The 26963-nt window shown below is 37.5% G+C and overlaps 2 protein-coding genes across 8 annotated transcripts in view; one reads left to right on the top strand and one right to left on the bottom strand.

Moving 5' to 3' along the window:
• Nucleotides 1-190: 190 nt before the first annotated feature.
• LOC124296716 (zinc finger protein 1) lies at nt 191-26261 on the bottom strand. Of its 2 annotated transcripts, none has more exons than XM_046747010.1 (9): nt 23270-26261; nt 6356-6528; nt 5472-5612; nt 5048-5345; nt 4531-4886; nt 4196-4405; nt 3351-3683; nt 3097-3259; nt 191-2867 (listed from the first exon to the last, which is right to left on the bottom strand). In XM_046747010.1, the coding sequence occupies exons 1-9, from the start codon at nt 23301-23303 to the stop codon at nt 2674-2676; spliced, it is 1902 nt and encodes a 633-aa protein (XP_046602966.1). In that variant the 5' UTR covers nt 23304-26261; the 3' UTR covers nt 191-2673. The 2 variants fall into 2 exon arrangements, with proteins under 2 accessions (XP_046602966.1, XP_046602965.1); XM_046747009.1 differs by having other exon boundaries at nt 4025-4405; nt 23270-26260.
• Nucleotides 9850-26963, top strand: part of LOC124296721 (uncharacterized) — a 40547-nt gene continuing 23433 nt past the window's right edge. For 3 of the 6 annotated variants that reach the window (XR_006906450.1, XR_006906446.1, XM_046747016.1), the window contains exons 1-2: nt 9850-10141; nt 17816-17942. Coding sequence is in view for 1 of the 6 variants with exons in the window: in XM_046747016.1 (XP_046602972.1) it covers nt 10048-10141; nt 17816-17942 (221 nt within the window). In the remaining 5 variants the exon portion in view is untranslated. Of the gene's footprint in view, nt 10142-12933; nt 13100-17041; nt 17279-17815; nt 17943-26963 lie in introns of those variants that run through there. The other 3 variants (XR_006906447.1, XR_006906449.1, XR_006906448.1) reach the window with 3 other exon arrangements.

The raw sequence follows: 26963 nt of genomic DNA, 5'->3' as shown, positions 1-26963 counted from the left end.
AGCAGATGATCAAGAGGTTTTTCTTTGTCAGTGTTTTAAAAATGAGACTACCGCAACTTTGCATGTGTGCGACCCTTTATTGATATCCTATATATTATATTATAATTATATAAAAATATATTTCTTAATCGATTAACACTATTATAAATGAGTATTATAAGCATTCATATTATCTGCTTGCTTGCTCGTCAATCTGTACCACGATGCCCAACGCGGATAACCGTAGCCTTTGTATAAGGAAGTACAAGTTTTTTTTTTTTTTTTTTTTTTTTATAGCATTTGGATAAACGCTATATGGCAATTATATTTGGTATTATTATTCATAACAATATCACTTATCACTTGTGTTTACGAGTAAATAAAAAGATGAATAAACTGTTATAAAATACGTTCTTGAGTATTATCTTTTGTGGAATATATACTGTTTTACATTCACATCTTCGAAACAAAATCATACAAATATATCGTAATAATATTTAATAGTACAGTATTGGAAGCATTTATAATATCGTACTTAGGATTAATAATAATTAGGCCTCCGATATCAGTGAAGAAATATTAGAAATTTTTTTTTCTTTGTTTCTGGAAAAGAATGTTCATGCAGTTCTTATTTTCTGTTATACTTGCGACCCTTACGGAGGTAAATATTTAATTTAACTTTTTCTGATATCCAGAAATTGATTAAATATCGGAACGTCTCGCCATAAAATTCGATAAAAGCAGAAATTTGTTGCTTATAATTTGACAATTAACTCTTTTTCTTTATATATGAAATTATTGTATATTATTCTTTATAATTTATTATCATCATTTTTGGCAAGCGCAACATTAAAAATACTTTTACGCGCAATATTTTTTGACAGATGTCCCGGGCCACTGCAGCTCAACTATAATGTAATAATAAGTTTGTTTTTTTTTCTTCCTTCTTTTTTTCAATCAAGTTAGAAGTAATTTAGATAAAGGAGGCGAAATATCAGATCCTATTTTATTTTTTCTTTTTTTGTTTTGTGGTAACCAGAGTAAGATCTTTACGTTAAGCTCTATCAAAAGTTGTGCCAAGACATCTTAGAATTCGTTATTTCAATATTTTCGTATTGATTAATTGCCCTTACCCAATTTCGTAATTGAGTAAAAAAATCACCAATTTTATTTACTAATTTCGTGTTCTTTTTAATATTTTAATTGCTTGATGCATGTTTTCATTTCAATTTCAAAATTAGCGTTAAAAAAATATGTATATTTAGATAAACCATAGGCAATCTTGAATTTTAGGGTTTTTACATCATATTTAGAGTACGATTGTGTTTCGATTGACGCGTGCAAAAATATTTTTCAACTTTTCCTATGGTCACCGTTTACCGTTTAGCGTATCTCTGGTACGGAATGTGTTATTTTAACAAAATTTTATGAAGCTTTTTTTTTCAAATACGTTTAAAGCAATTTCTGCGCGAATATTTTCATCAATCTCCAGATATTCTACCATTCTATAAATTTTAATACTTTACATGAATGAAATTCTAACAAAAAAATTTGAATAAATACTCGTAACTTTGAAGCGAGCAACTTGTAATTCTGTTGAAGGAATGATCAAGTATTCATTTCGGTGTCTGATCAATAAACTTGAATGAGTTACACGAGAAAAACACGGGTTTTCGAATCGAAACACAGCCGAAATTTCAATATGAACCTGATTATTAACTTTGCTTCAGCATACAAGCACATTTTTGCACATTACGTATGCGAATTCAACATCCGTGTATGAGAGTAAATATTTGTATAATAGCCTGGCACTGTATTGTATTATTAATATTATTATTTTTGTCAATGTAAATCGCACTCCTTAGGCGAATGTATAGCTAACAAATTTGTACATTAATTAGTTTTTTTTTTTTTTATTATTATTGTCACGGTATATATAATATTTTGTTAATAAAAATAATAAAATATTATGTATATTATTATATTATTATTATTATTGTTATTGTTATTATTGTTATTATTATTAATATTATTATTATATCATAATAGAATTATTATTGCATTATGCGTTTTTGGTACCGTTACGTGTTGTTTGGTTGCTTACATGTATACGTACTACTATATATATATATATTATATATATATAGCCAGCCGATGATAACATGATCGAAAATTACATATTCAATTGGAATGATCAAGCAGCACGGTTTGCTCGTGATCTGATTAATTCATTTACCAACGAAATGCAAATCGCAAAACATGATAAATTTTCGGCGTGTACCAGCTCGTGTTATCTTAAAAATACTTAGGAAGTACTGTTAGTAAAGGTATCCTCTGTGTCAAATGCATACAAATTCATAGGTAAAATGTAATGCAGGTTGTAAAGAAAAAAATTGAAAAAAGTTGTTTTCACTTCAACGACATAAACCTTTTTACGTGTTTTGACTTCCATTGATAACCGATCAACTGTTTTAATAATGAACAGCTTCTGCGCATTCGGCCATTGTAATTTTTGCTTTGCCAATCTCGTAGAAACAAGTAATTGCAAAGACATTAACACGAGGTGGTAAAAATATTTAAAAAAACGAAATCTACTCTAAGTCCTGAATAAAAAGATCATCTGTACGTACGTACTTGGGTTGTGCGCAAAGTAGACCTTTGGATATTGAGAGACATTTTTTTTTTAACACGTCTCTACTCTCTGTACGGTTTGCAGTAAGAGTAACGATGGTTCATATGTTGGCTATAAGAACCCGAATGAGAGAAGCGCTTGAGGCACTTTTTGCACTGGAATGGCTTCTCTCCGCTATGCAACCGTTTGTGTTCAGTCAGGTGATGCTTGTGCTTGAACGCTTTTGGGCATTCCTCACACTTGTATGGCCTTTGACCTAAAACAAATTAGGAAATACAGTTATATTAAACACGTGGACTTCGAAGTTCTCTGAATTTCAAATTATCTCCAGTAATCTGTGGAAATTAATTGAAATAAAGAATACATTCACAAAGCATCCGAAAAATTCTTTCACTTTCTACATTAGTCGATGACAATCATCTGGTACTATAATGCGGAATAGAATTCAGCCACTACAATCGGCACGGGTAATATGATCAACTTACCGGAATGTTCATATTTGTGTCTCGCCAGAGAACTATGCTTTGAAAATGTTTTATCGCATTGGTCACAGAAGTAGAGACCTTCTTGTTCTGTTTCCCCACTAGCTGAAACTTCTGCTTGTATTGCACTGTCATTCTCGTTTTTTATTGGAGTTTGACATTGATTCTGAAAATATTTTCCACAATTATAAATTGAAGTCTTTCAGTAGTTGAAACGACTACCGAATATCGATGAATTGTTGAACTTTGATTCTTACCTTGGAAATAATATCCACAGTGGTAGATTGATTTTTCATGTCGATAGAGTCAGTTGTTTCTTCGTCTATGACGAGTGGCGCGTCGTCAACATCGTCTACGTCAGGGGTTGGAGTCACAGGAATGTCTTCTGTTACTGTTGAGTTTGACTTGTTGGAATATTTACTCGAACTATCACCAGTAATGTCATTTACAGCCGTAATTGTTAGTACGTCCTTCTTCGACAAATCTAGAGGTTGCTCGGCTGTTGTTTGACTACCAGCATTAAACAGCGGTAAGAGTTCAGGCATTTTTGATTCCCTGCGATCTCTTGCTCGAGAGTTTTGGAACCAAACCTATGGATAATATCATTTTTTTCAGAAATTTGTTTAAATAAAAAAAATAATGCACATTAGTAGGGATCTCCGCGTGAATTAAGCAATGAGCATTTTCTATCGTAAGGAGTTTACTTTGTCATGTTCTGCATGACTGAAACCGTTTTTTTGGTGAACTGAAATGTTGAGAAAACGGAGAAAAAAAAAACACACAAAAAAACGAATTTCACCCTTTAATTCATACTTCAGCCTGGTAAAATATTGAAACTATATCTGCTTTACAGAAATCGCCCAAATATACACTTGAGTCCGCACAGGCCGGAAAATATAGCAGAGTATCCTGGTCAATATTTTTCGATTACCTGTACGACTCGCGTTGAAAAATTTATATAATTTGCAATCATAGTGATTTCCTCTTTCTTAGGACGAGGATTTATAGCGTAGTAGCCTTTAAGTACTGCTAGCTGTTCGTCGTCTATCAAAGACCGTGCTCTAACTCTTCGCCCTCCTTCCACGTTCATGGTATGGCTTACGTCGTCTTCTTCTCCGGAGTCTTGATCCGAAATATCAACTTCCATTTCCACTGTTTTATTCTTAGTACTATCATCTACCGATGACTCAGTTTGATTCTGGTTCGCATCCTCCAACTTTGCGGCCAGTCCTTCGCTTTGCGAATCATACGGATCCGTGGATGGCCAGTCTGGGTATTGTGTCATCTCGCTAGACATTTCGCTATCCTGATCCTGAAACAATGCATTCCAATTAGCTTTGAATTTCTTTTCAATATTCAGTTGGTACGCAGTTGCTGAGTCAAGTTGATGGCTTAACAGCAAATATATGAAGCTTATATTGCAATACATCAAATCACCTGATAGTCTTCGTCATAGTCTCTTTTGATGCTTGCGGGTGAGCAAGCCAACTTCTTTACACTGGCCTCTAGAAGTTGTTTAGTTACAGATGTATTTACTGTTTCTAAAATACGTCGCACAGCATCCAACCCTTGAGGATCTGTTAAAGCTGGTGATTCTTTTCCTTCGGTTCCCTCTGTACCTTCCGAGTCTGCGGTAGACGGACTCATGGTTTCTCTAAGGGACTCAAACTGCTCCGTCACTTCGTCAACCCTCTTAGAATGGAGTTGACTCAAAATTTTACCAAGGGACGATTGTAGAAAGTAGCTACTAAAGCCCACCATGCGAGGTAACAACGTAGGAACGTCGTAAATACCTAAAAAATTAACAGGACGTTAGAGAGTCTAAATTGAGTACAAATTATTTTCAAATTCTGTACTGGTAATGACGAGATTCGTACAAATTTTTTTGGATAATGACAGATATGAGAAAATTATTATGTATCTACAAATAAAAAATGATAATCATCATCCTTACCTCCTTCTCGCTGAATATCTAGATATTCGGATGGGGAAAGTTTTGGAAGGATCGGAAGATAGGTATTGTTATTTGCTGCGAGCATGTTGTCGATGTCTCGTCTACCCTGAGAAGATTGTTGGCACTTCTTAGGCCCTCTGTTCGCACTACCAATTGTGCCTTGTCGAGACTTCTTTGAATTGCCGATTAAACACTTTTTGGACGTCATGTGACTCGAATAAGAACCAGAATGTGAAAACTTTTTTCCACAATTGTTACATTCAAATGGTTTCTCTCCGCTGTGTATCCGTAAGTGTTCCTGTGAAGTTGAATAATAAAATCAAATTGCATTAATGTAGAGTTGTTGCTCGCAGGATTTAATTAATGGAATGATTCGAATATAGATAAAATCCTGAAAGCTCCAAAAATTATACATTTTTTTTACCTTGAGGTGATGTTTGAATTTGAACGCTTTGTCACAGGCAGTGCATTTAAATTTTCGCAAATGCTCGCTGTCGTCATGACTCATCATGTGCCTGATTAATCGGTGGACATTGGCAAAGGTTTTGCTGCACTTGTCACAGGACTGTAATCACAAAAATGCGGTGACTCGTTATTATCAATATTACAATTGTTACCAAATTTTTCATTCCAACTTAAGATTATAGATTTCACGCGGTCTGGATCAATTTTTTAAGTTTTACGCAAAATTAGCGTAATCGTAAAAAAATTTGAATGGTGTACATTTTCCGAAGTAAAGGAAAATTCTTTGCTATACTTGCCATTATTTTATTTATTTATTTTTTTCTTTCTTTACTTGAGTTACTCTAAACAAATTTATGCCTTTCATCGTCACGGATTCTAATTAATTGACCATGTTCTACTCATTTTCCAGTCTCACTGATACCCAAGCATGAATATCGTAATTTATTCCTATAACTTTATCGTAAAAACCGTTTTTAAAGTAATCATTTGATTGCAAGTAGTGTGAAAAAAATTATCAATGACGATGCTTTTTTTTCAAAAAGTATTCATCTGCTATCATTTACAAAGAAAGATGTGATCCGAATTGATCATAGTTATAACTGGATTAAAAGGCCTGTTTCCTCTCGTGAGACAGACTGGCGGTAAGACTCCACCTAGCGGAAAATGTAAAACTATACTCCGCGGAAAAGCGCAACTGTAAAACGGTATGATGCATCTCCAACGAACGCATCCATGGATGAGAAGTAATTTCTAATTTCTAGTTAGGTACACTGTACATGTCCCGGAATTTTGAAACGACAACGGATTCAGATTTTTTTATTTATTTTTTTTATTTCAACTCACTGCTTCCGTGAATTGCGAATTTACGCTCTGCTTATTGCTGGAGTAGCTTGTCTTGTGGACGTCAGCGAGGTGGAGCCGATAGGCTGCTGGATTCACGCAAAGGATGCTACACTGCCGACACCGTTTTCCATTTTCGGCCGAGCCGTCGGCACCTCCCTCATCCTCGCTACACCCTGCGAACAGTAAAGAGAAAAGACTTTTTTACTTTTTCAATATCACTTTCATATCTAGAGATAGAACAGATTTAGCCCACGTTATCAGGGTTTAATTTATTTCAAAATATTTGTTAAACAGACTCATTTTCACTCGACACGCAACATTTCATCTCATTTCGAATTCGAAAGTCATCGTATCTCATAGAAAGTTTCAATTTTCAGAAATACGAGATCATTACTCTTGTAATCATCGTATACTTTCTTCATTAATTTTTTCCGAATACAACATACGAGCGAAAGAGACTTTGTGCGGCGGTATGAGGTAAAATGTCGGTATTTCGGGATTTATTCTTCGTTATCTCTTTGTATAAGAGTTGGTCAATTTTTGGCGAAAAAATGGCGTGATCACTTCGGTTACGAAGGGTCGGAATTAAATCTCGTTTGATCGTAAAATTTGTTCTCTATATATCATATAAATATACGTATATATGTATACATATGTATACATGTCGCATAAATGTAATACATCTCGTACAGCATATCGAGGTTTCAGTGAACCTTTAGTTTTCCTTTTTCATTCGCTCGACCGTAGGACCTCCAAGGGACAAAGTCAACGGTTCGAAATGTAAGGCAAAGCGAAGAGAGAAGGGCGGATGAGAAAATAGCGCTTGCGCTGTGAGCCCCCCACCTTTTTATCTATCCGACTCTATCTGGCTAGCGATTGTCGTACTCTCTCCCATTTTCTCCTCCCGTTCTCTTCCTCTCCGACTCTGGCAAACGGTTACGCCTACAATGTAGGGGCTGCAGTTGTTTCTGTACCTACCCAACTCGTCAATTTTATACCCTTTTTTTCGTCAAATTTTCTCCTACCCATACCCAGACAAATGTTTCAATCTTTGGACGTATGTCCGTTGGTTGTATCGCATGGAAAGCCGCCCCCATTACCGCTTAAATTTATTTATCAATATGCTTTGAATAAGCTCACGACGAGGATATATTTAAAAATATATCAATTTACACATACGTCTAATCAGCTAGGTTTCGACAGGAATGCTGAGTAATCCATATCGAGTTGCGTCAACTTTCTTTGTCAGGAAAAGCTTCAACACCGAGTTTCTTAGATTTTGTGTAATATTCGAAGATTTTAGAACTAAGATTTAGACCCCACTGACTTGGCTAACTTATTAGATAAATTTTGAAATTTTTATCGCAGAAGTAAGCTATATAGCTTTAACCCTCGGGTGCCACACCTATCTTTTTGGGACATATTCGCCACACCGGGCTCTCTGGTATACTCCACGCGATTTTCGATCATAACTCAGAGTGATATGGTTGTATCTTGATTTTTTTTGAATTTAGTTTACTTACGATAGGCGATTGGTCGAGAAATTTATCTATGCATTGGCAAAGTCGTAAGGATTTAAGATTTCACTTCTGAGATATAGTCGGTTGAAAAATGTTTTTTCTCGTGAAACGGGAGTTGAGGGTTCGTTTCACTTTGGGGTTTCTGAGATCCCAGTGCGCCACGCAAGGGTTAAAACTTTCTCTTTTCGAATTATATAAGTGATGGCAGAATAATATTAGTTCTTTTATTAGAAAATATATCAAGTATATCTTGCCGAAAGTATTAATTTTGAAAGCTAGCTATAACATGAAATATTTCTTTGTTTCTCATCAAAAATTTACCGTAACTTTTCCTTAACCGACACAGTAACGTGTTCCGAGAAAGTGGAGAAAAATCCTGGTAGCAAGCATGGAAAAGTATTAAAATATAATTATATTATCGAGCGTGAAAAAGAATCCTCAACTGCTGTATTTTACGGATACTCATTTGCGAAATTGCGGTAATTTTATCGTTAGTTTGAAATATAAATGCTGCGCGGATTTTACACATGAAATGAATCATCGGGGTGGCTTGCGAACCATCAGGAATCCACGAAGAGAATCTTCGCATAGTCACAAGGAATGTTATTTAACTCGTATTTCTAGTTCAATTACATCATGTGTAAGTAACATCAGTTTTTTAATTCAAATAAAAAAAATTTACAAATTGTCGCCTGAAAATTACGAATCTTGCTATTTGTATGTATTGAGGATTGTTTAATTTCATTATTATAAAGTCATTTTCAGCCCTCGGTATCGTATGCATAACTGGAAATTAAATATCCCACAAATTATTAGATCGACGTAACACAACTTGAAAAATCACTTCTTATTTCAATATTTCTTGAATAAAACACGTTTGCGTAAATATTGGTAAAGGAAGGATGACAAATAATATTTTTGCTGTATTCTTCGAGTCTCAAAGTTATCAATTAACTTGAATAAAGCTTTTGATAAATTAATTCGTGAGCAATGACAATAAAATGATACAAGCTTCTCTTATCATTTCGTAGACTCTTGAGCACACATCGTTTCAGTCAGGAAAACAAGCGCTGTTTACGCTTAACTTCAGGTATGTGCCAACAATATCTCGGAAGAGAGGAAAGTCGAAAGGGTCGATCGGGTTCAATTGTGCGTAGCTCGAAAGTACTTTGTACCTGAATTTCTAAATTATTGCATTATACATATGTATATATATATATATATATATGTATATATAATATGTGCATATATATGTATGTATAGGTAGACATGAAGTGGCAGAATCAGCAATGATTCGTGATAATAAAACGCAAATAAAATTGTTTATAAAGTTTTAAATGCCAAAGCCAATCCCGGTCGGTTATTTTTTATCATCTCTGGTCCGCTGGATGTGCGCTATTCTCTCCTATATTTTTGTTGTCTTGCTCTCGTTTCGACATGAACTCGGCTGACGTAATCCGCATTACGTATAATATAACACACGTATGCTACACCTATATTTATACACACGTAAGTGCATGTATGTGCGTAACTACGCGTGGCTACTTCTTTTGATACAAACAATTTAGCTGGATAAAAACGCGCTATTAACGGGTTCGGAACTTCTCGCATTCCGATTCTGATGCCTCCAACGCGTTTGCTTAATTCAATCGAATATCGCAGAATTACAGGCAGCGTTACAACAACTTTATCAAATAGATGCTGAAGTGTGAATCGGTATGGATATTAATGGAGAAAAAAATATAAAAATTACGTTGTTTTTGTGCGTTTAAATTAAACCAGCGATTAACTCGATGCGTATAATAAATTATCTATATAACGATCTGCTTAATTATATACATAATATGTACGGTATCTAGTAGATTGCAAACTTACAAAGTGACAACGTGTAGACATAAAATTTATAACTTAATATTTGAACAGATAAAGCGTGTGTATATTATATGTATTGACCTTTTTGATGCGATTCCGTTCGAAATTCGCATCGAAAAGGTCAACGGAATTTCATAATGTTCCAGTTACAGTCGACTGTTTCCAAGAATTTAATTCGCACACTTTATTATACATGTAGTATTTGCGTAAATAGCCGCTTATCAGTATATTATACCTTGTTTTCCAGCTAACCGCATTTGTTGCGCGATTAATACAACGACGCAAGGAAAAATACAATTGATGCGGTATTTGCTCGGGTACATATCTTTTCCTCGTACAGAGAACCGTGGACGTCTCTTTGAATATGGAGTGCAAATGACTTTCAGTGATCAAGGTATCAAAATATAATTATTAAAAATCACCGATTTTAAACCTCTTCAAGTTTCGAATCGAAGAAAATTTTCCTCAAGTGGATATCTGAATTTATAATAAATTTATTGCTATGAATTTTTTCTTGATCCCGAAGGTGTATGATATTTATATGGTATCATTGAAAGATTTCTATACTTGCCGACCGAGTAAAATGTCACTTATTAATTTTAACCATTATCAGAGCCTTCACATTACTGTGTCGTGAAAATTCCAGTGATAGCGTAATTCTACATACAATGGTAAATCAAAAATATTGAAAAACTTTTCTATTTCACTCGAGAATAACGCCTAGAAAATATATTCTTGGAATCAGGGATAATTCAATTGCAGGAATAGATTTTCTGGCATTATTTTTGCGTGGAACAGAAGATATTTTCTATTATTTGTGATTCACATTCTGTGTTGAATTGTGCTAGCTGCAACTTTGACAGGTCAACGATACGTAACTCTTATAATATCTCAATTAAGTGGCATTCAATGCAGCCGGTATAAAGACTGAGGATCATTTCAACTCGCTTCGAAATGGTTGAAGATCTAGCGTATATTTCTCTTGATTTCCTTCTACAATTACTTACTTTACTCGGAAACTTGTTTTACGCATATTTACGGAAACACTTTTGTTTTATCACGTCGGCGTTGTTAAATATTTAATATTACAACATAGCGCCGATTTGATATTTATTATAATCAATAAACGGCAATGATGAAATGACTACTCAAAATAAGAGAATCTGGTTCAGTGACTTTGGGAAAAACAGTCTTCTGAATATCACGAGCTATCATGGAATGAAATGCAACTAACTTCATAGATTTTAACCATTTCGAAGTGATTTCAAATGAATCTCATCGATATCTAAGGTTTGATTTAAACCACCGTTTGTAGACTTGTTTTTTAACACCTTTCGTACATACATTTTCTCAAAGAGTTCTAGACTTTCAATAAATTAAAAAAAAATCTGGGTTTCTTCCCAAAGTGTCTACTAAATTGTCCGAAAGTTGGCAAACTCAAAAGTTTTAAAATATTGTTCATAAAAAATGATATTCAGAAATCGACTGTTCCCTAGAAGATCCAGCTTATAGTTCGAGGGTTGAGCACAATAATTCCAGTATATATTTGTTGTTTTTGTATTTTTAAACGGATCTCCGTAACGCGTGAATGGAATAATCTGATAATCCATACTAAATGTAGGGAAAATGCGGACAAAGTGGCGGCCTACCTGAAAATTTGTCGAACTTTTTACTAGTCCTAGTAAAATATATTTAATTCGATGTTAACCTTTAGACTGCCGAAAAGTCTAAATATAGACCGAACTTCAAATGTGTATATGTAAGATACAGACACTACATTTTAAGACTTTCTAAGGGGAATAAAGCTCTTAAAATCCCCGCAGTCTAACGGTGCGTCTCCTAATGCAGGTAAATGAATAAATTTTTAATGTTTGTTAATTTTGAGTAAACTCAAAAAAATTTCAGGATGAACCCCGCTTTGCCCGTAGTTTTCCAACTTTGCGGCAGACGCTCGTCTTCGGTTAGATTTTTGTTTTTTGGTTAAAACCAGAAGATTCAGCGGTTAAAATCTCAACTTGTAACATTATTTCCTTAATAGGCCCACACTGAGAAAAGTTTCATCTGTTACAGTAACTAGAAAAATTCAGTAAAAAAAGTATCGTTCAAAAAACTGTTTGAATAATCGTTGGAATTACGAAAAACGAGGTACGCGTAACCATTTTGCGCTGTTGTCGATCCTTTCTTTGGTAATTTCAACGCAAAATCAGTTTGTTCGGTCTGCTCTACTTTTTTAGTCAAATAAGGCTTTAACGTCAATTTATCGTTGCACAAGCGTTAAATTTTCGCAACAGTTACAAGAAAATCTAGTAACAGTGATCGTAATGAGAAAGAATAGTAACGGATACTAGACTTTTTGGTAACAGCTAGAAAACTAATTTTCATTTTATACCTAGAACTATATTTTTCGGTCGTTGTAAAAAATGAAAATAGTCAAGGACTGAGCGGTAACCGGAACTAAGAATTTCTCTCAGTAAACTTTACCCGCCCCTCTCCTCCCCAATACAACTATCCGGAATAGCAATATTAACAAAAAGTATCGATTTTATACCACCCAACCACCTTAACCGCAAAATACGTAGACAAAGCGAAGGTCAAATAGGCTCTGAGTCACTTGGTGCCAATGTCTAGCAATTGGCGCGTACGTATATCCGGCTGATTTGGGGTAGGCATTTTCTACTGTATATAAGTCTGCGGCCTACGGGGCAGTTGCAGTAACGGATGGGGTTAGCAATTCTCAAACTATTGTTCGGTCAGACCCCGACTCGTGTGTCAATGCGGATTCAGGGGTGGCTCAATAAAAGTGGCACATGGCACCAGGGTCGTTCAACCCTTAGTAACTTTTCGTCCCCGTCGTAAATCGTGGGATTTAAATGAGGCACGTGCGCTGCACGGCCGGGGGCAGACGGTGACAATCCTGACCACCTTCTCCTATCCTATCGTCATTACACGTGCAATATACGTAGGGTACCTACCTCCGCCTCGTTCCTATAGGTACGCATAACCATTACTGCGGAAATCCGTCCGCGGGAGAATCAATTTGACCGCTCTCAATTACATGACTTACGTTATACGCCTATCGTACCCTGATTCCGCAGCTGGTCGATTTTTTTTTGAAATTTTCACGATAAGAATATGGTGCGAAGAGATTCTTTTTTTTTCTTTTTTTTTTCAAAAATAACACTACTTTTTCACGCTGTTTCTATATAATATCTGGACGCACATGGAACATAATTGATTGGAACCGGGTGAAAACTACTCGTCTTCTGAAGCTTCGTTACGACTTTGTCAAGTTTTCCTGATGTGTCAGCCTCAAAGCTTCGGATAAATCCTCATTGACTTGCATATATTATATGTAAGTATAGTTTATGATCTCTGACGGCAATGTTGTGCATATACGCCGGTTTTTAACTCACATGCTTGTTTACGAAGTAAAATTATATATATTTGCGCTGCAGGAATAAATTACACTTCTTATCGCTCTTATGGTGATAGTTAAAATCGTTGAAATTTATATTATACCTATATTCGTATAACTTATAAGCCTCATAGTATGACAAACCTTCATCTTAAACTATCCATATAGTATTCTTATTCAAATGTAATAGTCGGGGTAAATGGTTGGATGTAACAGGGTGCCTTTAATGGGTGGAATCCTGGCAAACCTGAAAATGTTAGGAAATTACAAATTACGGTAGCCACTCCGCTTAACACGTTGATCTACAAGAGGTTATGGCGAAATTTAGAAGAGTAGTTTTTACTGGGAGTTCAAGAGATCGTATAAGATTACATGGCCCATTGGTGATCCTTTGAAATTTGTCAGTACGCATATCGAGAAGAGAGAACCAAAAAAAAAGGGAGCTAAGGGTAAAATAACGGTGTAAAAGTCACAGTGCAATAAATTTTATTCAAGGATTGACAATATCTCTTTTCTTTACAGGACAATTTTTGTTTGCAGTATTATGCGACAAACCATCATCCGTTGCACGTACGATTGATCGTTTTACAATTTTACAAACTTGACAATTAACGCGTAACGCAAGTTATATAAAACTCTGCGCATATTGCACGTAGAACATAGTAACGAAAAGACAAGTACATGGTACGTGACACGAGGTTAAGGGAATGTTTGGATGATTTCAGTATATAAGATATAAATGCGCCCGTGTCGTTAACGTGTGTTCTACGTAATCTTTAGCGTACACATACGCCTATGAAAATGTTGAAAGTACGATGACGAGCGATAGAAAAAGAAGAAGCGTGTTTGTGAGCTCGAGTCTCTGTCTCCACGTGTCGCGCGCCGCGATGGAATATTTCAGCAATACCTATCCGGGCATGCGTGTGTACATGTACCGTTGAACTACGTTTAGTTTACAGAGGCCGGTGACGAATGGAGGAACGAGAACTAACCGTGTGCGAGCCCTACACACTAATCACGGAGAGCGCAGTGTTTTCGTCCGCTTCGCGCGTCTCGCTTCTGGCTCTTCTGGTCGAACTTTAACCGCTAACAAACGCGATAAGAACTCCGAAACGGGTCGCAGCCGTGACCCTTGCCGAGCGGAGTCCGCGTTCCTGCTGTGCGCAGGCTTGATTACACTTCACTGTTTCTCTGATATATATCCCAACCAACCACCTTATACACGTCCGCGTTCTCCTGCATTATGTACATATGTCTGCTTATACGCAGTGCCACGCAACAACATCGTCGTCGTCGTCGTCGTCGTTGCTGTTGTTGTTGTTAGTATTGTTATTATTGTTATCATCATTATCATCATCATCACCATCGTCATAATCCTGTATTTCGGTTAGGCCCGATTCTCCGCGAGTCCGATTACTATACCAAGAGCTACCGGATCTCGGGTGTTACTCGACACTGATTTGCCCCCTGAACACCTTTTACCGCGGTGTAGATCGAGGTGAATCGATTTTTTCTGTTTTTTTTTTTTCACGTCGTCGAAACGGGTAACAGCTGAGGTGTTTATAAAAGGTGTGAATTTATTGCAGGGTGCGAATAATGAGTATTTGGCATGGGCAATGTTTACTAATGCCTTAATCTTCCGGCTAACTTGTTTTCGACGTCCGATAAAAAAATGTGAGTTCGATTCTATACGAATTATGTGACAATGATTATGGCGATGCAACCGTCGTTGTGAGAGATTGAGAGTCATTGTCACATAATTCGTATAGAATCGAACTCGCGTTTTATTTCGGACGGAAAATAAGTTAGCCAGAAACCCAAGGCATTATTATGAACATTACTGTACAGTATACATTATCAGCCGCTAGAAGCGGAAGACAACCAGACATCAATCAAGGTGTGTGTATACCAATGTATGTATGCGTATGTGAGATGCGGCCTGAAGGCGCGTAACAAGATGGCGCCACCCGCGGTGGGTTTAACCGCGAGATACGTGGTTGTATGGGTTCAATGATTACAGGCTGCGTGATTACACATGTTAACGTTACGACGTTGGTAATAGTTTGTAATTTTCTTTTCAATTAAACACCTGTATCAAGTTGATTTTCTGTTTTATACATACATACATATCTACATGGTAGGTACGTGTCAACGATATTTCAGTTTTGCCTGACAATGAGTGGTATAAATTTCATTTTTTCGAACAAAATTTGACAGAGTGAAAAACATCAATTTTCTATCATTTCGTTGAAACAATGCAGAATATCCGTTACTACTGGTACGTACAATTAACCGACACCAGATGTTACCAACGGCTTATCAGCGTTCCTGCCGGACCAAATTAGTTTTCAGCTGTAATAACCTCTGGCCACTTTAGATCCTCAAAATTACTCCGGAATTCATCTCCGGTATTTATACGTTATAACGAGATACTTTGTCGCGTTATCATTACCAGATGTAAAGGGTGAATTTTATTCTTGATGAAACTCGTGTAAAATGTTATCTGCTTTTAAAAAAAGTACAAGTATTGATCTCATTCTTTTCCGTAAGAAGATTTATTTCCTTCGATATTACGCATAGATTAACTCGCAGAACGTAATATGTCATCATTACAGAAATAAACACTCAATTTCATGATACATTCTATTCGTCACAATCGTCAAACCCTATAAAACTTAATGGACTCATGAACAATGAAATTTGCCGACGACAGTCGTGATGATAAAATTTGATTGTATTTACATTATGTATATATATATACACACACACAGGAAAAAGATCAAAAAATAAAAACAATCGTTTATACATACAGCGTGTACTGTATGCGTGCAGCCTGTGTAGTGGCAAGATTATTCGCCGTGTGACAAGATGGCGCTCTCTACGACAGAGGTAGCGCGAAACCGGCGGTGAATACGTACATACATATATACATATATCACGTAGATACCTAAATATCGGAGGCGCGGGTGCCGGCGCGCTGTTACTCATAAAAAAGAGAAGCGTTGATAATCATGCGGGAAGAGTCGAAATGCTTGCGCATCTCCGACGCCCACGTCCGTCGATAGCCACGTGTACCTACCCACGCCTATAAAATACACGAGTAGGCACAAATACATGTATGTATCCACACACACGTAATCTACGTACTACGTGATACCAGGTATAACTTAATAAAATACACGCTCGTTTCGAGGAAAGAAGAAGAAGACGCCGCAGCAGCGGAGGTACGAAATATATGATCACTAATTATGAGTAGAAGTAGGCAGGCGGAGAGAAGAAACTTATTATACAGGGATTATAACGCGAGACGAATGGTAGGTGAATTTAACCAATGGCGAGGCGCTGCGCGCGCGCATTGCGCTTGCATTCAACCGTCCATCCATCGAGAGTCTCGAATACTCGTAACGCGTGTGCGTGTCATTTATACACTGTTTTAATGCGCGTGTACATGCATATGCGGAGAAATATGCGAGATACGTATACGCGAGTTAGGTATCGAGGTATAAATGAAATGCAACGTTACACGATAGTTCATGGAGAGGAACAACAATCGTACAACGAATGTAGCTACAAGCGCGCCAACTCTACGGGCGGACAACCCCGAACGATCGCTACAACTTCACTGGCTCTACTTGGGCATGAAGTAAATGATTTCTCAGAGAGAGGTCATTGAGCCTGCGGTGAGTTGCGACCAGGGATGGGGCGCGGTCCACCATCGCACTTGCTGCTGTTGCTGTTGCTGTTGCTGCTACTGCCCCTGATGATGCATCAGCCTCGATCCTCCTCCGCCATCTCCGTCTCACTTCTCTTTCTCTTTCTCCTCCGCCTCGCCGACTAACCGACATGCTTGCACGCGAGCTGGGAAGACAATTATTGTCGCGGAGATGAGAAGAGAGCGGGGGGATGGAGAGGTATATATATATATATGCGAGGTGCACTGCACTACTCCGACAGCCTAACTCGCCGACCAACCGCGATCATTTCATCGACTGTAACTCTCGACATTTGTTGTTCATCTATGGATGATGCACGCGGATGTGGTACGAAGATGCAAAGAGAAAGAGATGAGGAAATAAAGAAAGAATATGCATAATTTGTTCACGATTATATGCGCAAGTATGTTGTACACTATATAATACAATGTATCATTTAGTACTTGTCCAACTTATATAAGATGAGACAACGCTTGTTGATACGTGTATCCGATTATTGAAGCGTTGATTAGAATGTTGAGAGTTATTATGTTGTGGCTGCGGATAATTTCTCGCATGTGTTAATATGCGAGCGGAGTAAATTTTTAGATATGTATAAATATACATACACGTGACGATTGTTGAAAGCGGCGTTTCGCCGAATGGAAAGAATTGAAGCAGAGTAGCCAAAATATTTTGGCAACAAAAAATACTCGATTGGGGAGAATCCGCTATTAACCTGATTGAAGTTCGTAAAACTGGGGAAATTGTCGATAGAGAAAGGTCGACACCGGAAATCGTTATTTTCATCCCTGTACGTATACTCGTATATGGCCGTATAAACTTTCGCCGCGTTGAAAATTTATCCTGATCTTCAAAAGGACGTTATCTCCTCCCCTTTCTCACATCGGATTCAAATGTATCATCTGACAAATACAATTTTCTTTTCTTATATTTTCAGAATTATTTCGATATTTGGTTAATCTGGAGATAATTCTTTGTACATACTTGGAACGCTTGGGACAAATGATGAACTCTACTCGCTTCATGACGATGATGCCACTTCTCACGTCGAAGATGCATATCAGGTACGAATTACCACAATGATTATTATCGTCGATATTTTTTATTCATAATTTTGGAAGATAAAAAAGCGAAACACGTGCAGGTAGACATGAATTTCTTGGTGTAGCGTAAATGAGACTACAAACACTCCGACAACGGTAGCCGTGTTGATTTTGTATTCCATTGAAACCATTCACTTCGAATCTTAATTTGAATCGATTCAACGACAAAAATTTTTACCGGTAAATCGATATACATCTTCGGGACATTCCATGTCAACTCGACCAATGATTTTCTTTCACTATTTTTTATCCTCTTCTAATAGTAAGGTCGAGTTCGCATGGAATGCCACATGCACGAAAGCATGGAAGAAAAAAATTTCCACCATCGCAAGACTAAAATTTAATTACGTATCGTTGGAAAATCGACACATTATAACGCACGTTACGGACGAAGATGCAAAGAGAAAGAGATGAGGAAGCACACCGAGAGAGTACAAACAATGTCATATTCGAGCGAGCTAGAGAGAGTAAGTTTGAAAGAAAGAAAGAGAGAAAGAGGGTGCGAAGCGAAATGTCGATTGCTTTCGTGGACCGCAGCCCACGGTTACGTGACGTCATACCTCCCCCCCCCGCCCCCGCCACCGCCCCCGGCAAACCCTGCGTTGCGCACTCCCATCAACCGCCCCTCACGGCGCTCTCTTTACTCTCTTCATGTGCCGACCGACTACTATACGTATACGCAGAAAATTATACATAGGTTATAGGTGTCCGCATGACGTCTTGCATGCATGTGCGTGGTATCTAGTAAATGTTGCAGGCATACCATATAATATAGGCGATGTTCAAGTACGTGTATAGAAGCGGTTGATTAACAATTAACGCGAAAGACCTGCTCGTGTGGTTTTATGTAGGGTATGCAGGGTAAACGTGTTAATATTATATGGTACTCGTACGGTTTATGTCGCCACAATTTCATGAAGGAGTATATTGAACCTGCACTTGCAGTTTTGACGTTACAATTTATCGTATTCAAAAGATGAAGCAGGAAAAAATAGAAAAATCCGTTAGCTGCTGCTCAGGTATTGTGATATTATGTTAAAAAGAAAAAAAAACTTGAATCGACGAATATATTTTAATCGGTCGATAGAAATTATGAGTTTATTTTGAATAGATTTATTTTGTTACGAGTAAATAATAAGCGTGTATTAATTTACAGTCGTGAATTATAATTTATGAGGACTAGTTATAGAAGCAAATTTTTGTCTCGGTTATATAAATTATTGTTTGTTCTTCGGTACAAAATTGTGAACAATTTCAATTTCAATACATAATAAATAAGGAGGGTCGTATATCGCAGTTATTTTTGGCTGGAAAAATTTCATTTTCACATTTATCAAGCAGCATGCTGCAAGAATGGCGCCAGAGGTGTGAAAATTTCGGTAGATGCAGGCACAATGAAAAACGACCGAGTCGTCGATTTTGTAACAAGAATCGCGGTGTTTGCGGAGAAAAATTAACAATTTCGTACAAAGTATCGATTCCTCGATCCATTCCATTGCATTTTGGGGTGAACCGAGCATTCTTTTTACTTTCATCTCTCCGTTATCCGCGAGATACATGAGATTAAAATTTGATCGAAGGTTGACATGTATGGAGTTTGAAATTCGAGCACGCTTTGAGGCAGACGAAGTACGTAATCGTTCCGTATTACGCGACATGTGTAGTTTGCTGTACGTGCATGTGTTCCAAAATGCACGGTCAGCAGGCGTGGACAGAAATACATACGTATTCGAAAATACGTAATACTTATTAGTCATTACTCGTTTCTATGGAATAATACACGACGTGCACGTTTGGTAATCAAAACGTGGGAGAATCTAAGACATTTGGTTGCGGATAATTTATGCCGAGTTCTAAAATTGTGCTTCGCGTATACCTGTATACGTTGCACGGTATACATGATTATATACTTCTACTACGTGAATTTTATATACCGATAACGTAACACCGCGTGTGTAAACGTACATGTACGATATTTCGAGAAAGAAACATCATTCTTAGGAATCAGGAGTTCACGTCCGTTTTGTGGATTAAATTGAATATTTTATGAGATCGAAGATCGTATGGCGTTGATGCGACGATAGGTTTTTGGGAAGGAATGATCGCTGTCTCACAATTTTGGGATTGTACGGAATTCAACGAAATGCTTCACGGAAAGCGGAACTTAATTATTCATATTTTACAAAGTTCAACTTCGTATAATCATTTCGTGTGCAACAATCCAAATTATAGCGAGTCGGCGTATTAACTAATTTAATTGCTGCTGCTGCTACTGTATTCAATGTTATTAAACTTGCACAAAAGAACGAGGAGCATTTATTAATGAGTCTAGCCTAATACAATGTCATTCTAATTCAACGAAAACGACCGTCATGCATATCGTGTGTGCGTACGATGATGTACGATGTGTCGGGCGGTGCATATTGCAATTTAAGACGGGATTTCAACAACATGTATCGTCCAACTTATTTACATACCTATGTAACTTCACGTTACGCATAACAGTTCCTACAGTTGGCAAAATCGTGGAAATTATGTTTTTTTTTTCTCCATAGAAAACACATGAATAATAATTTATTGTAACTTCAGTAATACATAATTTAAAAATTATTTGCATCAGACGTGAAAAACAACGCTCCGCAGATTCGAGAAAATGAAACAAAGTATGTGTTCTAATTGTGAACAATATAGGAAAGAAATTTTTATATGTTTGACGAAGTGCTACGCAATCTCTGCCAAAATCGTAACTTTGTACAAGTGTTTATTTACAAAAGGTTTTACTGCAAGTTTTTTTTTTTTTTTTTTTCTTACCGAAAGTTGTGGCCTCCCTGATCCTTTCGATTTTATTGTAGGAAATCGAAAATTGTTACGGTTCGTTTGAACTTCTTTCGTGGCAAATTACTCGGCGATTAATGAAATATAGCAAAACGAGATCAAAGAGCGCGACGAAAAAAAAAAAAAAAAAAAATTCCAAGTCAAGTTCGAATCTTTCGTTATAATATTAATTCTCGATTGAAATACGACTTATCTAAAAAAAATAATCCACGTAGTAGTAATCAGAATGAGGCAAGGAAATTTCGTGTGTCGGTTCATATATATATATATATATATATATATATATATACATATATATATATTTGAAATCTTTATATTTTTTCCCTAGGTAATCATAATATTTACGCCGACTTCTTCGCCGCACTCTCATATTAATGTAGGTATATTTATGTAAATGTATATAAACATATCGCGGGAAAAAAACAAGATAAAAATCACCTGTACGCGGACCTTGTACTTATAATACCTCGGAGATAAATTGAACTTGATAATTTCAATATGAGACGAGGTTTGTTTTGCAATTACTTTTTACCTCTGACCGCGAGTATAACGTTTGTTTAATCGTCAGGCGGTTTATGATACCTGCCTACTGTACAAACACGTTTGAAACAATTTCTACTTGTTTACGTTCTGCAAAATTCCAAGTCCTTTTCTGTTGCAAAATTGGCACGGATCGCGTGTTAGGGATTCTCTTGAAAACAAGATTCGAAATCCGTTTACTTTACAAATGTTGCCACAATTTGAGACGATCGAGATATAGCTGATATTGCGTAATGAAAAGTAGCAAACACATAAGTGAATTATCAAACGGGAATACTCTCTGTTTCGCGTATACGCATGATGTGTAAATCAAGCCCGCATATAATATTTACACCTCGAATATTATAAACATTCGAATGTACGTATCGGTGTGAAATAGGAAGGTAGCCGGTTATAACAGATAAACCTCGAAACCATACGGCGCGGAGTTTAATATAAATCTATGATTAAACAACCAGGTATGCATATAGGTATACAGACTTTATAGATATTTATGTGCCATGCGTCCGTTCGTTCGTTCGTTCGCGTATGACGATGTGATTTTTGTACGACGATGACGGAGTCGGCTTGCGAGTCGTGATCGAGGAGGAGGCTACACGTGTGACGCTTCGGTCTGAGGAGGAGGAGGAGGAGGAGGAGGAGGAGAAGGATACCTATACATACCTACATACTTATACTCAAAGAACCGAGAGGAACATACGCGATTCACACGGTGATCTACGAAAAAGAAACGGCGCGGAGAAATTCCTCCAGCTAAATATATCGTTGCTATAGTTCTCTTTCGTTCGTATATGCGTATAATATAAGGAAATATATGCGTCCGGTGTTCACACGAGCTTAAAACCGCTGGTGAAAATATCATCGTCCTTCTCTCTTTTTGTTTTTTATAAATACGTTTTACGAATTGATTATATGACAAGTGTGTGCGTGTGTAAGCTGACTGAAATTAAGTCAAGTGTATTCTTTTCGCGCTACGCGGCCCGCAGCTCGTTCGCGAAACTTATCTCGCTGTAAAAGAGAGAAGGAAAGTCAATTTTATCAAGCGGAATGATTCAGGAGGAGAGAGACAATGGGTCGTTGAACGGATGCGGTGATCTAATTAATCGCAATCGCGTCATGGAGTGCAGACTTTTGTCCAATTAATTTTTATCTCTCACAATCAATCGAGGAATGAAAATTTGCTAATGCCGAGGTAAGAGTTCACAGCTTAACGTTTCAATCGGGTGGGGGGGAGTAAGGATATGGAAAGATGAAAAAATCGGAGGGCAACGGAATCGAATTTTGAAAAAAGCAGAAATTTAATATATAGAATTTTAAAATCTTTAAAGTTGAAGTATGGAGAAGTGAAAGATTACAAAGCTGAGAACATATAATGCCAAATTGTGAAATTGTCAGAATTCCTCTTCGTAATGTAGAATCGTATACAGATTCTCGTTTTTGCTGTTCCATATTTCGACCTTTCTATATTTCGACTTTGTGAATAACGACTTGATATGTTTTCAATTTTTTTAACTCGAATTTTTCACATTTTTAATTATACGAATAAAATTAACGCTTCTGTGAAAATTCTATGGTCCGATCCTCCTGTGAATCAGGAATTGTAGTTTTTCACCTCTAACCTTTCAATCGTGTGCTCGGGAAAACTTAATGTAGATTTTTTTTCACGTAACGATCATGAGCCAGTTTTGCGCTGTGTGAAAAATGTTTATCGTCGCTTGTCGAACATTCTTTCATGGATTTCAACATCTTACTACGTTCGGGACGTGTAATGCGATTTAAAAAAAAATGGATAAAAACAAGAAGAAACACCGACCATGCTTGTGTGACCTGAAATTCGACGTGAAACTCTGCAATGTTGGGCTGAAATATAAGAAAAATCATATAAATTCAATATGGTTCATTGATGCACGCACCTTTCAACGTATTCTTGACAAGAGTCATGCTCATATTCGCGTGTGCTGCGACGACGACGACGAGGACCAAGGGGAAGAAGAAAGGGTTGAAAGTGAGCGGTCGAAATCTTGATTGCTATGAATTCACGGTAGATTGGTAGCGACTGAAAAACAGTGGCAGTCTCATCGGCGTTGCCTTTGTGTTGGCATCTCCTGTGTGTAAATACGTTGAATATCCTTCCTCTTGGTTTTTCTTTGTTATTTATTTATTCATTTACTTGTTTGTATATTTCTATTATCGGCATCACCACGACGGAAACGCGTCTAACTTTTCAGCGAACCGCACGCACAAGATGGACGATTAGACCGTTTTAGCCTCAAGTGATTAAGGTTTTAGGGCACACTCTTCACATTACTGCCGTTGTTGCCGTTGCTGTTACTTTTTCTTTGTTTATATCGATTATTTATTTTTTTTATTCACTGTTTCCGTTACACTCGCATGCAGCGTTCCCTTTTTTTTTGTATTTTATCTTGTTTTTTTACTTTTTTTTATTCGTTTTAAAACGAAGGGAATATTGAGAATATTATTGTAATTATACTCTCCAGCGTTTATAACCGCATATGGCCGCGTGGATGTTAAACATTTGAGGTGGGCGGGGGAAAAAAAAATAAGGAAAATAAAAAGACAGCGAGGCCTACCGGCACGAAACTCTTACATCTACGAATCGAGTTTGAAACACGCGCACTCCGGTTGTCGAAAACAGAGAGGGAAGGCAAGATAGGGAGAGTACAGAGTCACTAGGTGACAACGGAACGTAGAAGATAAGGAGAAAACGCTTTCACGTAACACGGTGTAAAATTAACGAAAGCTTTTCATTCTTCTTTCGTTTATCTTGATTACAAGGTATACGTTGAACAGAATTGCCGTTGTCTTGATTTTTATTCGATAAGTTTCAATAAAAAAATAAATAAATAAAAAAAAAACAACAAAAGACAATCGAAATGTCAGACTTGCACAGTTATCGTCGTTTTGTTATGTATATATATTGTCAATATATCGTTTCTCGGGTTATCTTTTCTCTAAATCGTTGTCCCCGTCGTTATTATCATCACTACTATTGTCGTTGCTGTTGCTGTTGTTGTCGAATGATTGGCGAGAACGGGGGAGAGTACAAGAGAGAGAGATAAACGCGGTGACAGCGAGAGGAGGACGAGATTAGCTTGCGTCAGAGAGGCAACGTTCGATGATGAAGAATATGGTGATAGCGGCTTGCGTGTGCCTCGTAAAAGAGCATAGTTATAGTTGTGGTAGTTGTGTGGCAGAGTAGCGTGTGTCGTTTCTCACACTCTCCGTGGACGCGTTGCGTTGTATTAATCGTCAAATCCCGGTTTCTCCGTCGACCGACGATCAAAAGCCGCTCACGGATAATTTTTGGGAAAAACCCGCGTCGTCGCGGCGATCTGCGAAAGCTTTGATAAAACGGATCCGCAGAGTCGAGATAAGTCGACACTGTTAAACTTGGCTATTGTTATAATATATCGGCGATTCGAACGACGGCGTTAAAAACGAGGTTAAAAACGTTCAAACTACCTCTGATTGCCTGGCAAGGTGAGGCGTTGCGCGTTTGCGACTACGTTTAAATAGTCCAGGGGTATTATTACGGAGATCCCGAGTATTCGTGAAGGCGGGCTCTCGTACTTGCTGGTGTAACGTCGATATAATGTTATATTGTAACTAAAGTTACACGCGCACACACAAACAACACACGTACACACGCGGAGAGTACTCGCGAATGTCCGAACTGCCAAAACTGCGTAACCTCGTTAACGATCACGTTTTTAATTTTTTTAATTTTTAATTTCTTTCCTCATCCACGCGAAGATGTCACGTCGCGCGTTGTTCCGTCCGCGCGAAAAGACTTGTGCAGTATTCCACGTCTTTCGTTCATCATCCACGAAGTGGTAAGAACAAACTTCTCTCACGGTTACAGGAAAAAATTACATTTTTACATCGTTCGGTTCGTCGTCGCCTCCACAATCGTCATCGCACTGACGTCTTTATTCTTTCGTTACTTTTCTTCTTTTTCTTACTCTTATTATTATTATTATTCACTCACGTCACTGCGCAGCACATAGGTGTACGTTAGGTTTCTCTTATCTTTTTTTTTTTGTTTCTTTTGTTTTTGTTATGTTACAAAATTTTTATAAATAAATACACACACTCACGCGCACACATACGAACAATAGTTCGCTCTTTAATCCTCGGACACTTTTATCCATCCTGTACGGTATGTGTTGTATATTATAATCTCGTTCCATCGGCAGCTATTGTTTTTCGTATATTCGGGGTACGCAAGGGCTCACGGTTAATATACATGCATATATATATATGTATGTGTGTGTGTGTTTATATACGCACGCGTACACATTTATATATACGTATATATATTTGTGTATATATATATGTATGTATATAAATATCGGTGAAAGCGAAGAAGTTGACGAAGATGACAAAAGGTGACGCGAGACGAGATGACACGAGATGCTGTATTCGTTGTTCTTCTTGTTAAGAATCCTAGGCTGCAAGCAACGGTATGATGTGGTGTATAGTATAGTCTGGATCTTCGGTACAAAGGAAATTGTTTTTCTCCTTCCCCTCTTCTTCTTCTTCTGCTTCTGCTTCTGCTTCTTCGTCTTCGTCTTCTTGTCTCGTTCTTCTTATTCTTCTTCTTGTACTTCCTCACCACCTCTTGGTTTTAGCTTTCGAAAAAAAGAAAAGAATGAACAAAAATGCTTCTTCTTTCTTGTACTTCGATCTTCTTCTTTTTAACTTTCAATTAATTCAATATTGAAACTTGTGATTTTTTAAATTAAAAAACGCCCGATCCAAACGAATGTTTATTTATCCATACACTAGGTTCCAAGTGCAGCGTGCGTGCGTGCGTGTTTTTGTTTACATATATATACATATATATGTAAATATATAATATACGTGTATATACATATGCATTCGTACATATATATAAACAGATATTAATATACATACATATATATATACGTATTTCTTCTTTCTTTATGTATTCTTCAACGACGTGTTTAATGTATGTACGTAATTTGCGTTTATTTGTGTGTATATATATATATATATGTATGTATGTATGTGTATATATATATATATATATTTATGTACAATACGAAGAGAATAGAAAAAGGAAGAAAGAAGAGGAACGCGCCCGTAGTAAGACCGGTGCTAGGGCATGGCAGGGAGTGTATTGAAGCAGGCACTGGTGGACAACCGGGATTCTACCTCCCGACCTAACAACACGCGCATATAGAGACGGAATCGCGGGGACTGCGCGTATAGGACGAAAACTACGGGATGGTTGGTTAGGTAGGTGGAAGAGGAGTTGGTTCGTTGTGATGGCGGACGGCGGATCCCAGCCACCGCCCCCGCTGACGCTATCCATCCACTCCGCCGGTCGGCTTCCCCCACCCCGACCCCTCCCCCCCACCCCCTCTACCTGATCCGAAAGACGCCGTGCTTCGCGGTTCCTGCGTCGTGCGCCGTCCGATGCGCGCTGCTCGAAACCTCCGGGCAGGACAGGGGCGTCGCGACGCCGAAGAGGAACCCTGGACTTTATCGCTGTACGCGGGATCGAGGGGGGGGGGATAATAATTTATTCTTCGCGGGGGAACAATGATTCATTTTGTGCAT

The sequence above is a fragment of the Neodiprion virginianus genome, chromosome 1, assembly GCF_021901495.1.
Source record: "Neodiprion virginianus isolate iyNeoVirg1 chromosome 1, iyNeoVirg1.1, whole genome shotgun sequence".
Classification (NCBI taxonomy): domain Eukaryota; kingdom Metazoa; phylum Arthropoda; class Insecta; order Hymenoptera; family Diprionidae; genus Neodiprion; species Neodiprion virginianus.
Note: the sequence above shows the minus strand (reverse complement) of the source record. Positions and strands in the feature narration are given on the sequence as shown.

What these genes read in the sequence shown, in the direction of transcription:
- LOC124296716 (XM_046747009.1), bottom strand. Translation starts at nt 23,303, where the DNA reads ATGAGCATGACTCTTGTCAAGAATACGTTGAAAG. An exon ending in CTGTGGATATTATTTCCAAG is followed by an intron (nt 3,260 to 3,350) that starts GTAAGAATCAAA and finishes AAATATTTTCAG; the next exon opens with AATCAATGTCAAACTCCAAT. An exon ending in ACACAAATATGAACATTCCG is followed by an intron (nt 2,868 to 3,096) that starts GTAAGTTGATCA and finishes AATTTGTTTTAG; the next exon opens with GTCAAAGGCCATACAAGTGT.